The sequence below is a fragment of the Geotrypetes seraphini genome, chromosome 3 (genome assembly GCF_902459505.1).
Source record: "Geotrypetes seraphini chromosome 3, aGeoSer1.1, whole genome shotgun sequence".
NCBI lineage: Eukaryota > Metazoa > Chordata > Amphibia > Gymnophiona > Dermophiidae > Geotrypetes > Geotrypetes seraphini.
Window position 1 is genome coordinate 196,906,213 of NC_047086.1, and position 16,399 is coordinate 196,922,611.

The window sequence follows — 16,399 nt, forward strand, 5'->3', positions numbered from 1 at the left end:
AAAAATAATGCCTTTTAACAAGGGGAAAGATAATTTAAGCTTTTGGATAGATCTGGGAATATCAGGTCTCGCAGAATTCCAGGATAGAGGAATTAAAGGGTGAAGAGTGCCATGAAAGATCTTAAATGTTAGGCAGGCACTTTTAAAGTAAACCCTAGAGATTACTGGGAGCCAGTGAAATTTTAACAAAAGTGGATAAATTTGCTTTTTGCAAAGATCAACCTAGCCGAAGTATTCTGGATCTGTTGATGTCTTTGAAGACTTTTCTTGGTTAGACTTAATAGACCAAATTACAATAATCCAACCTCGAAAGAATGATTGATTGTACAAGGACAACAAAATGTTGGTGGAAACAGGATCTCATTTTCTCAGTATATGGAGACTAAAGAAACATTTTTTTTTTTTTACCAGAGAATTAAGATGGTCATTAAATGAAAGTGTTGAGTCTATGATGACACCCAAAACTTTACTTGAGAATTCAATACACAGTGAAGATCCCAAAGGCAGTGAAATGGACGAGGGTAGCTGATCTAATTTTCGGCCAAGCCAAAGAAGTTTTGTTTTGGACTCATTCAGCTTCATTTGTACAGTAAGGGCCCAAGATTTATGTTTCATTATACATGCTATTATATTCTCAGTGAGGTTTGTAAGATTCAAATCTATCTCAAGAAAGGCAAAAATGTCATCTGCATATGTATATAATGTTTCAAAGGGAGATAGATGGAAATGTTTCAAAGTAGACATAAAGATGTTGAAAAGAATAGGGGACAGAGGTGATCCCTGCGGGACTCCGCATAATGGCTTCCAAGAAGATAGTGCCATTCATATTAACAGTATATGAGCGAGATCGTAATAATTTCGAGAACCAGTCCAAGACTGTAGAATCAATGCCTATCTCAGAAAGTTGGTAGATCAGGATATCGTGGTGAACGTCAAAGGCCACAGATAGATCAAATTGTAATAGGATTGTGAACTTATTACGTGAATGTAGCTGCTGAACCTTTGAAATTAGTGAGACCAATAGAGATTCGGTACTGAAGTTGGGTCTGAAACCATATTAGCAAGGTAAAAGAATGGAAAATCTCTCTAAGTATGATGAAAGCTGAGCAGATATGATAGATTCTAACATTTTGGTCAGGAGAGGAATATTCGCTATAGGTCAATAAATAGATGGTGAAGATGGGTCTAGATCGGCTTTTTTCAGTAATGGGGTCAGAGCAATGTGACCCATCTCTATAGAAAATAGACCTGATGGTAAGGCAGAATTTATAAGTCTGGTAAGAGATGAAATAGCCTGAGTGGGAATTTTCTCATATAGGTATGAAGGAAATGGATCCAAGACACATTTACAAGATCTTAGTTTGTGACACAATTTTGAAACCTGAGCCTCAGATACATACTCAAAGACTGTCCAGGTTCTGTCTACTGGGATAAGATTAGTGTTGTTGGTCACCAGAGAATTGTAAGAAATTAATGAAGGAAAAGAGTTTCTTATAACAGCGACCTTTTCATTAAATTTTTTTGCTAGCCTAGGCACCAAGTATGGGATAATGTGTGACGTACCTTGCATGTGATGTGGGAGGCCCAGCGACTTCAGGGGGGGATGGCAGTGTTGGCAATCGACGCGGAGAAAGTGTTTGACCGGGTTCTTTGGGAATTCCTTTGGGCTGTTATGGCTAAAATGGGTTTGGGTCCATCTTTTTGTCACTGGGTTAGAGCTTTATATGCTAGGCCTAGGGCTAGTATTAAGATTAATGGGTCGTACACAAATTTTTTTTTCAATCGGAAGGGGCACTTGGCAGGGGTGCCCATTGTCCCCTATCTTTTTGCATTGTCCATTGAACCTTTAGTGGCTGCAATTTGCTCCCATACAGGTTTGCAGGGGGTCTGGGTGGGGAATCAGGAGCATCACATTGCATTATTTGCTGATGACATTTTGTTATATCTTAGGGATCCGGAAGATATGCTCCCCATTCTTCTGGATATTTTCCCATCTTTATGGGGGTCTGGCAGGGTTCAAAGTTAACATGGATAAAACGGAGTTGATGGGTGTTAATTTGTAGGAAGGGGTGGAAGAGAGGATTCAACATGATTTTCTTTTCGGTTGGCAGGGGCAAAGCTTAGGTATTTAGGAATTCAGATTACCAGGGATTTGGCCCAACTTTATACAGCTAATTATGGGTCTTTGTTTGCTTTGGTGCAAAGGGATCTCCAGCAGTGGAGTGGGTTGTGGTTGTCGTGGTGTTAAAAATGAATATCCTCCCCAGGCTGTTGTTTTTATTTCAAACACTTCCTGTTCCAATTCCCCGGGGAATATTGATGAGATTACAGAGAATGTTTTTTCAATTTATTTGGGGACATAAGGCTTCTCGGTTGCCAAAAATAATTATTTGGGCCCCTAGAGAATAAGGTGGGAGGGCTGTACCGAATCTTCTCTGGTGGCTCAACTCAGATTTATTTTGGATTGGTCTTTGGAGGGGAATAATTTGGGGGTGCAGATGGAACAATTTTGGGTTGGGCAGCAGCCTTTGCGGGACTGGATGTGGGGGTCCTTGTCTACAGGGGTTAGATTGCGGGGGGGGGAGGGAGGGGGAGGGAATCCCTTTCTTAAACATCTTATCGTATTGTGGGGTAAAATGAGAAGGTAGTGGGGGATGGGGGACGGAGACATCAACTTTAGCTGCTATCCGGAGAGAACCCACCTTTGTAGTGGGTAGTACCTCAGGAGTATTTGTTAGGTGGGAAAGGTTGGGTATCCGGATATTTCAGGATGTACTTCAGGGCCATGAGATCATCCCTTTTGCTACCTTGCAGCGGAGATATTCATTGTCACCTGGGGATTTTTTCCAATATTTACAACTTCGCCATTATATACAGGCACAGGGGTGGTTAGCGGATTCCCAGGGGGGTATGGAGAATTTTTGGTTATTGTTGGCCAGGGTACCCTGTCCCATTTCAGTTTTGTATTCTTTTCTTCGGGGCTGGACTAAAATAACCTATTTATTTCGGGGAAAGTAGGAGGCAGATCTTGGGTCTCCCTTGACCGAGGGACAATGGGGCATAATTTGTTCTGAAATCCAAAAAGCATCTGTGTGTGTGTTGGTTCAGGAAAATGCATACAAGATTGTATCTCACTTGTATTATACACCTGATTGTCTCCATGCTATGTTTCCTATTGTATCTAATGTTTGTTGGAGATGTGGGAGGATGGGGGTTACTTTTTTCCATGTATGGTGGACTTGTGTTAGGATTGGACCATACTGGGCTACGATTACTAGATACCTGACTGACTGGTTGGGGGAGACAGTACAACTCACACCTCAGACTTGTTTATTGGGACTTACTAATTTGAGAACTGTATGGTGGCGCAGAAAATGATTGCGCATAGGATTGTCTGCAGCCAAATATTTGCTAGCTTCTTATTGGAAAAGGGAACTGGTACCATCTGAAGGGGAATGGAGGGACCGGGTGGGTCATTTACTTCATATGGAATGTGTAACAGCTAAACAGCATGGTTATTTTGATGTACATCAACGGGATTGGGCTTTGCTTTTTGGAAAACTTCAGGGTTGATTGTTAGTGGATTTTTGGGTGGGTTCAGGGCAGGATTAACCAATAGGCCAAGTAGGCACATGCCTAGGGCCCAAAATGGTCAAGGGGGCCCGATGAAGGAGGGCATCAACATTGTTTTTTCCAAACAGCGATAAGCCCCTCCAGCATTGATTGGCAACGCGGGCCCCCCCTATCGGCAACGCAGCCCCCCATCGACGGAAAGTAAGACAAGTAAGCAACTTGGGTAAGAAAGGCAACAGGAACTGTAATTGTGCAAGCGGTGCTGCTTGCCTAAAGCTTCCCTATGATGCAGCTTCCTGTTTCCGCCTGGGCGCATGGTGGGGTGGGGCGGGGCAGGGGGGCCCAGTGTACTTGGATGCCTAGGGGCCCTCGACGAATTAATCCTGCTCTGGGTGTGTTTGAGGATGGCGGGGGTTGTGGATAGTATATTTAGGGGTGGGGAGCTTGGAGGAGGTCTTTGGATGTTCATAGGGAAAGGGGGTGGGGGAGTTGGAGGAGTTCTGTGGGGTAATGTGTGCATTGTTTATTCTTACTGCACAAGTAAAGAATACGAGCTGACCCATGTTGGATATATGCGCTGGGCCTTGTATAGCTGAGTGGATCGGGTGGGTTGTCTTTGTTTATTATATTCTGGTTCTGCATATACTGCTTTGATGGTTTAATTTCAACAAAAATTTATTGATATTTAAAAAAAAAAAAAAAAAAATTGGCTAGATCATCTGCTACTGGAGAGGAAGGATGTATAGCCGAATCATTATTAGAAGTTAAAGTACACCAGATGTTAAATAGAGTACTACTTTGATTATTGGATCTGATAATTTTATCACCGTAAAAAAATTTTTAATGCTGTATTATAGAACCTAATACTGTCCCTCCAAGACTGTCTATCCGCCTATTGTCTATTAGGCCAATTAATTAATTTGTGCACAAAATTGGCAGTGTGCACAAATTAAGGTGCCGTGTACAGAATTTGGGGGTTAGTGTTTAACAAAAAAACCAAAACAAAACACTGATCACTGCAGACTGGATATTGGAAGCAAGAATTTCCTTCTGACCCCAGGCTTTGGCATAGATTCTGTGTCTAACCTTGGCCTCCACCTATCTTGATTCAGGTCCCTGACTCTGCACGTCACTGTACTTGTGTCTTTTTAACACTCTCTGCCTCAAGTCTAGTTAAACCTGATTAGCTACTGCTTTTATCACAATTATACCATTTCCTTAACTCTGTATGTCTTAGGCCAGGGATCTCAAAGTCCCTCCTTGAGGGCCGCAATCCAGTCGGGTTTTCAGGATTTTCCCAATGAATATGCATTGAAAGCAGTGCATGCACATAGGATCTCATGCATATTCATTGGGGAAATCCTGAAAACCCGACTGGATTGCGGCCCTCAAGGAGGGACTTTGAGACCCCTGTCTTAGGCGTACCAGAGGGCCTCAATTTTGTGCCAGCGATGTTACAGTACTGCTTCCCCCTCAGACACCAGCAACAGCTGCATTCCTGTCCAGCCCAGAGGTGCTTGTGTGCTCATTTCTGAAGTGCTCGGATTCATGCCAAGACCCCAGAGGGAAAGACGACACACAAAATGTAAATTATTCTGAAGTGATTTGCAAGGCATCTCCAGAGCAGACGGGGAAAGAATTTCCTCTGCAGAACACTAACTCTGGAGGGCAGAGGGGATCATATGGAAAAGCGCTGGGATGAGAGGAACCCCTCTTTCCCCTCCTCCCTTCAGTTTCACATCCCCAGTGTAGACTCAGTAATTGAAAGCAAGGAGCAGATACCACAGGAACCTCTTGCAGAGGTCCATACCTGCTGTCATCATGCAGACAAAGAGGGTGATGATTCAGAGGTAGGAACTGTATCTGATGTGTCTGCACAGTGCACAGTACTCCATACTCTAGGGAAAGCTGTTTGAAACAAATGTAATTTGCTAACAAAAGCATATGCTGTGTGGACATGGTGGGCTCTCGTTAGAGAGTGCAAGTTCTTTCCTGATAGAACGTGCACGCATGATGGTTTAGCCATGTCCATCTATCAAGAAAGAACGGGTATATTTATTTATTTAATTCATTTTCTATCCCATGTGCAAATAGTGTACACTTTTTAAGGAGAGCATGCACTATGTCTGCTCTACACTTTAAACATTTATTTCCACATGGATTTAAAAAAACAAAAACAAAAAACAACCCACACAAACACAAATTGAAAGTTTTCTAGGTGCCCATCCCTAGCATGCTTTTGGCAGCAAAATAATCACGATAAGTAGTAATAATAGCATTTGATATTGACTTACCAAGTGCTCAATGTGGCGTGCAGGGGCTGTCCTCCGCCTCTGGCATGTGGGAAAGAGAGAAAACAAACTTAAGAGAGAGAGACTGAGGGCAGCGCAAACTGCAGAGCTGGACCTCTTCCTGAACAACTACGCTTGGGCAAGGGTCCAGACAGCCCGGGGTCACCAGCTGGAGCCTGGAATCCTGCTCTCACCACCCGCCTCTAGCTCAAAGCAGGAGAGAGGGAGAGGGGTTGACATGGCAAGGGGAGCAGAGGAGGCGGATGGAGGGGAAGGAAGAGGAATGAGATTTAAAAAAAAAAGAAGTAGGGAGAGGTGAAACAGAGCAGAAGGGAGAATGGACAGAGGAGGAGGAGGAGAAAGGAAGTGTAAAGAGATAAGTGGCAGCAGCTAACTCTAAGCCCATGAGTGGCTCAAAGCCATGTCCTGGGCTCTTCTCTAAGCATTCTAGGGTTCCTCAGTATGAGTCTGCTGCCGGCAAGCACTTGTACTGAGGAATAAAGAATGACACGGGGACTTAATTTGTCCCCATCCCCACAGGAACTCAATTTCCCTGCCTCATCCCCACGAGTTTTGCCCCATTCCTGGAAGCTCTGCCTTAACCGCGCAAGCCTTGAACACTTATGATTTTAAAGTGTTTGAGGCTTGTGCAGATAAGGACAGAACGTGCAGGGATGGGGCAGGGACAGGAAAATGAGTTCCCATGGGGACAAATGTCCCCGTGTCATTCTCTGTTCCTCAGTACAAGTGCTTGCAGGCAGCAGACTAATGCAGCACTATGACTAGCTTGGAATGCTATTCCCAACTAGTAGTAAGTTGGCAGCTCTGCTTGGAGCCCAGCGCTCTCACTTCTGGCCATATGGAGCAGCACTACTGAAGGATCAGCCAGTCTTAAAAATATTGATTCAAGGTCAGGGTGGATTTGATTTAAATCAAAACAATTTAAATCACTAGTCAGAAAGACTTGATTTAAATCATGCCCTTGACATTAGGAATGGATTAATGGAATTCATTTACCACCCCACCCCCGCCTTTTACAAAACCATAGCATGCACCGGCCAGTTACAGCTCCGACGCTCATAGGAATTCTATGAGTGTCGGAGCTGTTACTGCCATGGCCAGCACTAAAAGCCACACTACAGTTTTGTAAAAAAAAAAAAAAAAAAAAAGGGGGGGTTAGCAAAAAATTTAAACATTGCATGGACATACAGCCTCATGCTACACAATTAAACACTAATCCTTGTTTCATGATGAATAACTTTTGGACTATAATGTATCTTAAATAGAAAACTATCTTTAGATAGATGTTTCCTCAAAATAGCATTTTATTTAAAAAAAATTCAATTTAAATTTTAAAAATCTGAGTTTTTAAATTTTTTTAAAATCATTGATATATTTTTTTTCCACCCTGTTAAAGGTCCTGCAAAAGATTAAGATGGGTGGGGGAGGGTAATGATCTGTATGAATATTGTAAAATCATAAGTGATGTCTAAAGTGTTAATGTATAATCTATGTTGTTTCCACTTATTGAAAGTGTTTTAAAATGAATAAAGATTATTTAAAAAAAAAAAAAAAAAAAAAAAAGATGAGTACATTAAGGGGTACATTCTCTATAGGTCACCTAAAGTTAGATACTAGGGTGCTGTGCAATATGAGGGGCCACTGAAAAGTTCTCAGCCCAACCAACAACCGTAGCACATTTTTTTAGTGCCAGCCACGGCAGTAACAGCTCATACACTCATAGAAATTCTATGAGTGTCAGAGCTGTTACTGCCGCGGCCGGCGCTAAAAACAGGGCTACAGTTTTACAAAAGGGGGGGGGGGAAAGTTAGGGCAGGCTCCGTTGAGGGCTATACACTTACCCTCTCTTCTATGAAACTGCGATAGCAGTTTCTAGCGCGGGGAGTCACCCTGAATGGCCCGCGCTGCTCCCGGCGCTCAAAGGAACTCAATGAGCGTCGGGAGCAGCGCAGGCCATTCAGCGCAGCTCCCCCGCGCTATAAAGTGCTATTGCAGTTTCATAGAAGAAGGGGTTAGGTCCAATGACTTTCCACTTTTTTCGTTCCTTCAGAAAAGTACAGAACGAGTTAGGCGTCTCTTTGTGAATCAGGTGCCAGTTAGGCTCTGATGTTGGTGCCTAACATTAGACAGAGCAACACAGGAGAAACAAATCCACAATCACAACGTGTAGACACAAAGGAGTGGAGGAGTACAAATAAAGCCTGGTGAGCCCCCCCCAGATATTTCACAAACAACCTTCATTTATTTCTTAATATAACACCGTATGCAGATTGCTAATGGTGGCATTTTTTCCACAGCGATATCCTCATTGTATTCTGGTTTGTGAGGTTGAAGTATACATCGGATTTCTATCTGGTAACCTTTGAGACTCCCGATGCAGGCCGTCAGGCCAAAACATGTACATGTCGAGTCGGTGTTATATTAAGAAATAAAGGAAGGTTGTTTGTGAAATATCTGGAGCTCACCAGTCTTTAGTTGAACTCCTCCACTCCTTGGTGCCTAACATTAGGCATAGAAAACCCTGGCATAAATTGGGGACACCTACATCTTAGGATGCCGAGTGCTGCCTATGCACACTTTGGCAGCGCTAAGTGTGTTTCTATAAATGGGCGACTCAGTTTTATATAATCATTGCTTATATCATTGCCTATCTTTAGGTGGACTTTATATAGAGTTACCAGACATCCGGATTTCCCCCCAACATTTCCTCCTTTTGAGGACATGTCCAGGGGTTCGGACGACTTTTCAAAATCCAGCACTTTGTCCTGGTTTTGAAAAGCTTCCAACAAATTGCTGTCAGGCAGGAGCAGGCAGCGGGGTGGGGAGGGGCGAGGGAGCTAGGGCAGGATTGGGGGCAGGACTGGGGCGTAATGGTGCGGGATTGGGTGGAACTGGGTGGGCCTGGGAGCAGGGCTAGGGGGTCCAGATTTTCCATTTTGAAAATCTGGTAACTCTTATAGAATCAGGGCCCACAGGGTAGGAAGAACAGGAGTAAGAAGGAAATGGAAAGAGACCCAAACTGGTCTTCAACGTGTGGTTAAAAAGGAGTAAATTACTTATAACTGAAGCTAAATCAAAAAGCAAAATTATATGTCAATAACATCTACATTTTCTCAAAAATAAAATGAGAAAACCTTGGCTCCACCTGCCATGGGACTCAGCTAGCAGCAGGAAGCCCTGCATGGATGGGGAGAGAGGGAGGAAACATGAAGTGCTGTCAAGCCATCTCCTCCAGAGGAAGCACCTGCTCTACTGCTTCCTGACCAAGGATCACGGGGAGGAGGGGTTGTTACAAGGAAAACGCAGAGCCTAGAACAGAACCGGATCACAGGACAGAGGCCCGGCCAAGTCACTCTGTGTTGGGAGACAGGGAGGCTCCCTGAACAGGCACAAAGCCTCATCTGTCAAAATGCCATATAGAAAGGATGATAGAAAAATCAGAGGCAGGGCAGTTCTCAAACAAGATATGATGAATTTCTGTGATTAATAATTTGTCTCCTTACCACAGATCAACCACGCACTGATCCATTCTTAGTTTTACCGCAATGCATATCTGCATTGATAGTTTTGATTTTCTTAGGTATTAAATAAAGAAAATAAGATGATACCTTTTTTATTTGACTAACTTAATACGTTTTTTTTATTAGCTTTTGAAGGCAATGGCTTTTCCAGATCAGAAATAAGCAAATGATGACAAATATCAGAATATATAAGTGAAATATAAAAGCATTCCAATGATAGTCTCATGGGGAAAAGTAGGGGGGGGGGGGAAAAAGAGAAACAGGGAGATGGATGGATGATCAGAGGGTGACAAAACAGTATAATTTTATGGTTTATAAATGATAAGAAAATCTAAATCCTGCCTAGTGGATGTCAAAATATTTCATCATTTTAACTTCACAGGTTTTACATTCTGGATAGTTTTGAAATTTCCTTTTAGTATGGAAATGCTTATGCTCTCAGGTCTCGCAAAATGCTGTCCTACAGATTTTCTTAGGGAAACCAATGGGAACATCTGAATTTAACAACAATAATAGTCATATAGCCTTGGAGAGCTATCGCTTATCCCAGGAATTAGCTATAAGCTTTTTTTGGGATCTATCGCGTACTTGCATCCCATACAGGCCACTGTTGGAGGCAGGATCCTGGGCTTGATGAACTTTGGTCTGGGTTCAACTAGGCTTTTCTTACGTTCTTAGCTATAATCCCACCATGCAATGGGGCAAAAACAGGACCAGATCTCTCCCCGAGTTGACCACTCTATGATATATTAGTTCAGGCATTAATGTCATATTTTTTAACTTATAGGTTAATTGCTCAGTTGCTTCATAACTATTTCATTAATTCAACTTTAATAAACACATTCTTTAAAATGGAAAAATACATAAATACAATTCAGTTTCTCTTTTTTTATGTTAACAGACTAGAGTGTGAGTACTGTACATTTTTCAGAGAATGTTATGAACTTCAGGCTATCAGAGATGGGTTCAAACAAAAGTTGGCTTGTCCCATTACATGCATGGAAATATAGTCATATTTTTCTTGGGGAAATCAGAAATACAAATCCATGCATTTGGTGGGGCAAAACCAGGATTGGATTAGCCTGTTTAAGCTCCCCTGTGTGAAACTGACAACAGTACGGTACTGCAAAGAAATAACCTGACAAAGGAAGGCGAACACAATGCACAAATAACACTGAAAAGGGCTGACGTCCCAAAAGACTGTACAGTGAAATAGATTGCTTCAACATGGTTTGTTAAGTGTAAGAAGACCTACCGGTACATGCTTAATGCACCTTGTCCAAGAGGTATATCAAAATCTCAATCTCCTCTTTACTTCTCCTAAGCAGGGCTGGTCATGGTAATTAGTTACATGAATAGTAGTCGAATCATTTGAACAAAAAACAGTTCTATATTTTTTTCAGCCTGCCAGTCCTTCTGGCTCCCAGCTTAATAGTGTCAAGAATTTTCATTCACAACTGCCTGGGTTTAGTTTTTGGTTTTTTTTTGGGGGGGTGGGGTTTACATTTACTTGTCTTCAGTCAGGGGCCACCAAAGGGGTTCACTCCATCCAGACCCTAATTCTGGTCACTGTTTCAAGTTTCAAGTTTATTAGATTTTAATATACCGACCATCAAGCAAATATCTGGACGGTTTACATTAGATTTAAAAAATTAACAGACAAGAGTAGAAACTATTGGAAAAAAAAACAAAAACGAAAAGTATTAAATAATTTAAATAATGTATAGTGAACATTAAAAACAATAACAAGACAGACTTGACAGTGAGGAGAGAGGGAATGGGAGGGTAAAGTTACATTGTAAGTAGAAAAAGGAGAAAGAGGGGTTAAGGAAAAAACATGTTGGATGGGGATAAGATATATTGGATGTTTATAAAAGAGCAAAATTAGATAGAAAAAGAATTTAAGAGGATAGAAGTTAAGTGGAAAAGAATGCATCTCGAAATAAAAAAGTTTTTAAGTTTTTCTTAAATTTGTCAAGGTTTTGTTCGTCACGAACTGATTGTGGAAGGGAGTTCCACAATGTCGGGGCAGTTACTGCAAAGTTTATTTTGCGTGTGTAATAAAATTATTTTATAGACGGAATCAATAAGAGATTTTGATTTGAAGATCTCAAAGTTCGAGTAGAGCACTGAGGAATAAGAAGTTTGTGAAGATATGCCGGCAGATGAGAAAATTTTATTTTGAATGACAAAAGGATGATTTTGTAGGTGATTCGGTGCGTCACGGGTAACCAGTGGGCATCTTTCAAAGCAGGCGTAACATGATCATATTTACCTAGGTTATAGATGAGTTTGTGCAATGGCTGGGCCTCCCTTCACCCCAGTGGTTATGAACTCTGCCCCTGCAGCACCCCCAGTTCAAGAAGCAGCCACATGATTTGGGAATTAAAGCCTAATCCTCTATATTACAGTGTGGAACATTACCACTGAGCCACTAGACTGGAATTTAAACCTCCAGCATAACCATTTTTTAAACCTGTCCCCCAGGCTTCCCCGCTCCTCATTCTAGAAGGCAGAAAACTGGAATTTTTTTATTAAGTCAGCTCTCACCAACTGTTAGCATCAGGAAGTTTGTTTTTTTTTAAGAGAAACTGATAGTGAGTAGGATTACCGATATGGCTCCAGAAAAAGGAGGACGGATTGAGACATCTGGGTTTTGCTTTCATTGCTTTCAATAGAAGTAAAACGCGTTGCCAGAGGATGTGGTAAGAGCGGATAGCTTAGCTGGTTTTAAGAAAGGTTTGGACAAGTTCCTGGAGGAAAAGTCCATAGTCTGTTACTGAGAAAAACACCCTGTATCAGTAGCATGGAATATTGCTACATCTTGGGTTTTGGCCAGGTACTAGTGACCTGGATTGGCCACTGTGAGAACGGGCTACTGGGCTTGATGGACCATTGGTCTGACCCAGTAAAGCTATTCTTATGTTCTAGTGCCATATGATAATCCTAAGTGAAGGGCACAGCAAGCAGTCCCCCAAATTCTGTACAGGTTGCTCAAACTTAGGCATGCAATTTTGGGCATAGATGTCAGATACACGCATAAACTAATTAGCTAAATTGATGATAATACTAGGTCTTAAGAGGCAATTACTAGTTACACATCTGCTCTGCACCCCTAGTCTACTGTGTGCCTAATTCATCTCAATGATGTAAATCCAAAGGGGAGTGGTCAAGGGAGGAGCATGGGTGTGTCTTGAGTGTTGCTAGGATTTGGGCGCCGAGTTATAGAATACGTCAATTTTCATGCTGAGAATTTATATCTTTGGCAAAGAAGAAACTTTTCAAAGTGCCGGGTTTTGAAAAGCTGCGCGGACATGACCTCTAAAAAGTGGACATATCTGGGTAAACCCAGACATCTGGTAGCCCCAGGCAGGTGTAAAGGCTCATGCGTACACAAGTCTATAAACTGTTTTTATAGACTTTTGCACTTAGAAGGCATCATCCCAGGGCCTAATTTTGAGCGTAATTTGCAGAATCTGCGCCAGTGTATACAGCCAAACTGAGGGGCGCTGCAGTGCTCCATACAAACTGCACGTGGACACTGTTCATAGGTCAACAGGCAGTTGGGTTTGTTCTTAGTCTTTGTGAGACCCTGGTGAAAGTTCAGGGATCAGGCTAGCCGGAGGCCCGTAAAGTTAACAGGATTCATGTTTGAAATATTTTTATTCCATACACAGGATATCTACAGAATCGAGGTAACTCTTAACACAAGACTTTGGGACGGGAAAGGGCATTTGAGAAGTTCTGTGAATTGCGTTTCCTTGTATTTTATTTTGTAAGCGTCCTGCTTTTGCACAGCATGCATCGCTGAATCTTTCTAATAAATGAGATCTACACCTTTTTACTTAGGTGGTGAATTTTGCTTTTTTTTGTGGGGGGAGGGTTCTTTTTGGGGAAGATTGCAAGTGGCCAATGGAGTATAAGCCCAGGCCCCTATAAACAAAGGCAGGTTACTGTGAATGCTTCATCCTAAGAACTCTTACAACCATATCATGGTGCACCTGGATAGGGCATTGCAGAGATAGTTATCATTCAATGCCAGTGTGTTATTTACAGGCATGAGAGATACAGTGCAGTTACACTGCAGGGCATTCCTTCCCTGTCTTACTGCTCCACTGACAGTTCACCTAAAACACATTGGTATAGGACAGTGACATAGCCAAGGGTAGGCCCAGGCCCATCCACTTAGGCCTCAGACCCACCCAGTAGCAGCACATCTATGATACAGCTGGTGGGGATCTCGAAATCCCTCCTGCCACGTACCTTTAAAGAAATAATCATCGCTGGCAGCAAGCAGTGTGACCGATTCACACTGCTCACGTTGGCCCCACGTAACCTTCCTTCTGATGTACTCCACCTATCCATAAACAGGAAGTTGCATCAGAAAGAAGTCTGTGGGGCCAAAGCGAGCAATGTGACTTGGTCCAACTGCTTGTTGCCGGTGAAGATCGGCTCTCTAAAAGGTATGCACCAGAGTGCTGGGGGGACCGCAGATTGCCCGGGTGGGAGAGGGAGAGACCTGCCTACCCAACTTGGATTCAGCCCACCCAAAACTGGGAGCCTGACTTAGCCCCTGATACAGGAGAAGCTCAGTGTCCCTGCAGTATGCACCAGCATTTCACATATGAAAAATCTTGGGAAAACCAAACAGTTGGCAAATGTCCCCTGCTGCCTGGAATTTTCAAAACATCAACAAAAGGCATCAAACAGGTCACTTTTTTTTTCTGAAATTCTTGTAGTCACGCATGAATAATTGTGAAAGATTTTATAAAAATAAAAGATCAGGCACCTCCAAATGACCCGTCAAATCTGAATTGGGCCCAATGTTTTCACTTCCCAGGAGCCTTCGTCAAGGTTTCACATCTGGTTATTTATTCAGTCACGGGATCTGGGATCTGACCTCCATGAAACCAAACGGAAATCACATTTGTATCTGCAAAACATCTGTTTTGATAAAGTTGGAGGAATCTTTTGTTGTGCCAGATCCTTTTAAAAATCTCTCCTTTCTCTCCCTGTGCTCAGCTGAAGCTATTCAAACTGGAACAAACTCCAAACGTGCCACTATGATGTCAGCAAACATTGCTAAAGCTGCTTTGTCATTGGTTTTTGGCTTGTGATGCACTCACTTGTGCCCAAAAGTACTGCATCATGCACTGACCAATCACAACATACAATTATTTTTCAGCTGCTTTCCCACGGGTTTTAAAAAAATTCTGTTTTGCACTTACCAGTTCAGCTGGAGGTGCTAGATGACAGGCAGATGATACCTGGGGAAAAAAAGGTCAAAGGATCAGAAAAGCTACCAGAACTGTCTGCAGGAAACTGTAAATAATGATAATTTTAAAAAAAGACAGGGCATTGAAAATTTAAAAAAAACTCCAGGAGAAAAGTAGATTTGAGAGGCTGGCACAGGACCTCGTGAAGCTCTTGCCGCAGAGAGAACAGCCACTACTCCCAGCGCAATGACTGGTGCAATCACAGAGTCCAGGAGCAAGGCTACACCCAGACTGCCCACTTTCTGTTGCCCACCTTCTGTTGCTCTCCGAATCTAGGCACAGCAAGTTCTCTGTTACATAGAGCTCTCACCTTAAAGGAGGGAAAGCAGGGGCGGGTGTTTTTGTTGGCTTTGTAGGCCTTCAAGTTACACAGAGTCCTAATTCATAGTACAGCAACACACTGCAGTCATGGCTGGGCTCTATATATAGAAAAATAGAAACAGACGACTTTTCTACCTTCCCCCTTCAGGCAAGGCCCGGCATGAGACAAAATGTCTTTTCATAGCCCCCCAAGTTTCTCTGACCCTCCCAGGCATGCTCTTACTTCCCCAAATTTCAGGTTTTGAAGACTCCTAGTCCCTTTTCCTTTCCATGCTGTTCTGTGTTTTAAGGGATGGGTAGATATGACCCAGATACCATTATTTCTATGTTCATAGTCAACTGTCATCATCCAAATTCTTGGGAGGGTGAGCGGGGGGAAAAGGAGAAAGGCTGATAGGACAAAATAGTGACTCTTGTACCCAAACCCTTCCTTTCCTGCTACTTCTGGAAAGAAAAATGTTTCACAGAAAAAGTTTGGGCACACAGTGCAGTGCCAGAAAATAGCTAAATTTCTGTGGCAGGTGATCTATGGCCAAACTCGGGTTGACTGCTAGAACCATCAGCATCCCTTCCGAATGCATGACAGGTGAACTTCTGCCTGGTGACAGAGCTACTGCCTCAGTACTGTTCTCAGCATTGCAATCTCACATCCTACATGTTGGTTTCAAATTTGGATTTTCAATCCTTACATTTTTTTCCACATTTGTCAAAGACCGTATCATAACATCTTGAATCTCTGAGGAAGGCGTGTTTAGCCGAAACACGGCCAGTGTTGGGTCCTTTTAAGATAAATGTGGACAGTGTTTTATTGATCTTATCAGAAATATATTCAATAAACTATAACTGAAGGTCCGAGGACATTGAGTTTCCACAGTCTCGTTTGTTTGGTGACAGAGCTACACATCTGTCACAATACTCTCGCCGCAGACCCTTGTTGCACCCAAGCCTTTTCAGCACATTGGCGGTCTAGTGATGAACTTCACTTCCCACCCTCAGGGGCTATGGGTTCATGGTTGATAGCCTAGTTGTGGTACGCACAAAGTGTTGCAAGTTGTCACTTGTGAGAAGAGAAACTATTTCTGTGCAGTGGAAAAATTTATTTATTTATTCAATTTTCTATACTGTTCTCCGTGGGGAGCTCAAATGGTTTACATGAATTTATTCAGGTACTCAAGAATTTTTCCCTGTCTGTTCTGGCAGACTCACAATCTATCTAATGTACCTTGGGCAATGGGGAGGGGAGGGGATTAAATGACATGCCCAGGGTCACAAGGAGCAGCATGGGTTTGAACCCCCAACCTCAGGGGGCTGAGGCTGTAGCTTTAACCACACTCTCTTTCCACTTTGTCCTTTCTAAAGTAAGTTGATGACTAAGCACTCTTTTAGATCTCCATCT

The 16,399-nt window shown here is 42.6% G+C and overlaps 1 protein-coding gene across 4 annotated transcripts in view; it reads right to left on the reverse strand.

The window, feature by feature from the left end:
- The window catches only part of TNS2 (tensin 2), a 274,519-nt gene that overhangs the window by 137,966 nt on the left and 120,154 nt on the right, over positions 1 to 16,399 (reverse strand). For 3 of the 4 annotated variants that reach the window (XM_033936279.1, XM_033936280.1, XM_033936278.1), the window contains exons 4-5: positions 14,635 to 14,673; positions 5,868 to 5,906 (exon numbers count right to left, since the gene is read on the reverse strand). In XM_033936279.1, the coding sequence (XP_033792170.1) occupies positions 5,868 to 5,906; positions 14,635 to 14,673 (78 nt within the window). Of the gene's footprint in view, positions 1 to 5,867; positions 5,907 to 14,634; positions 14,674 to 14,821; positions 14,932 to 16,399 lie in introns of those variants that run through there. The other variant, XM_033936281.1, reaches the window with a different exon arrangement.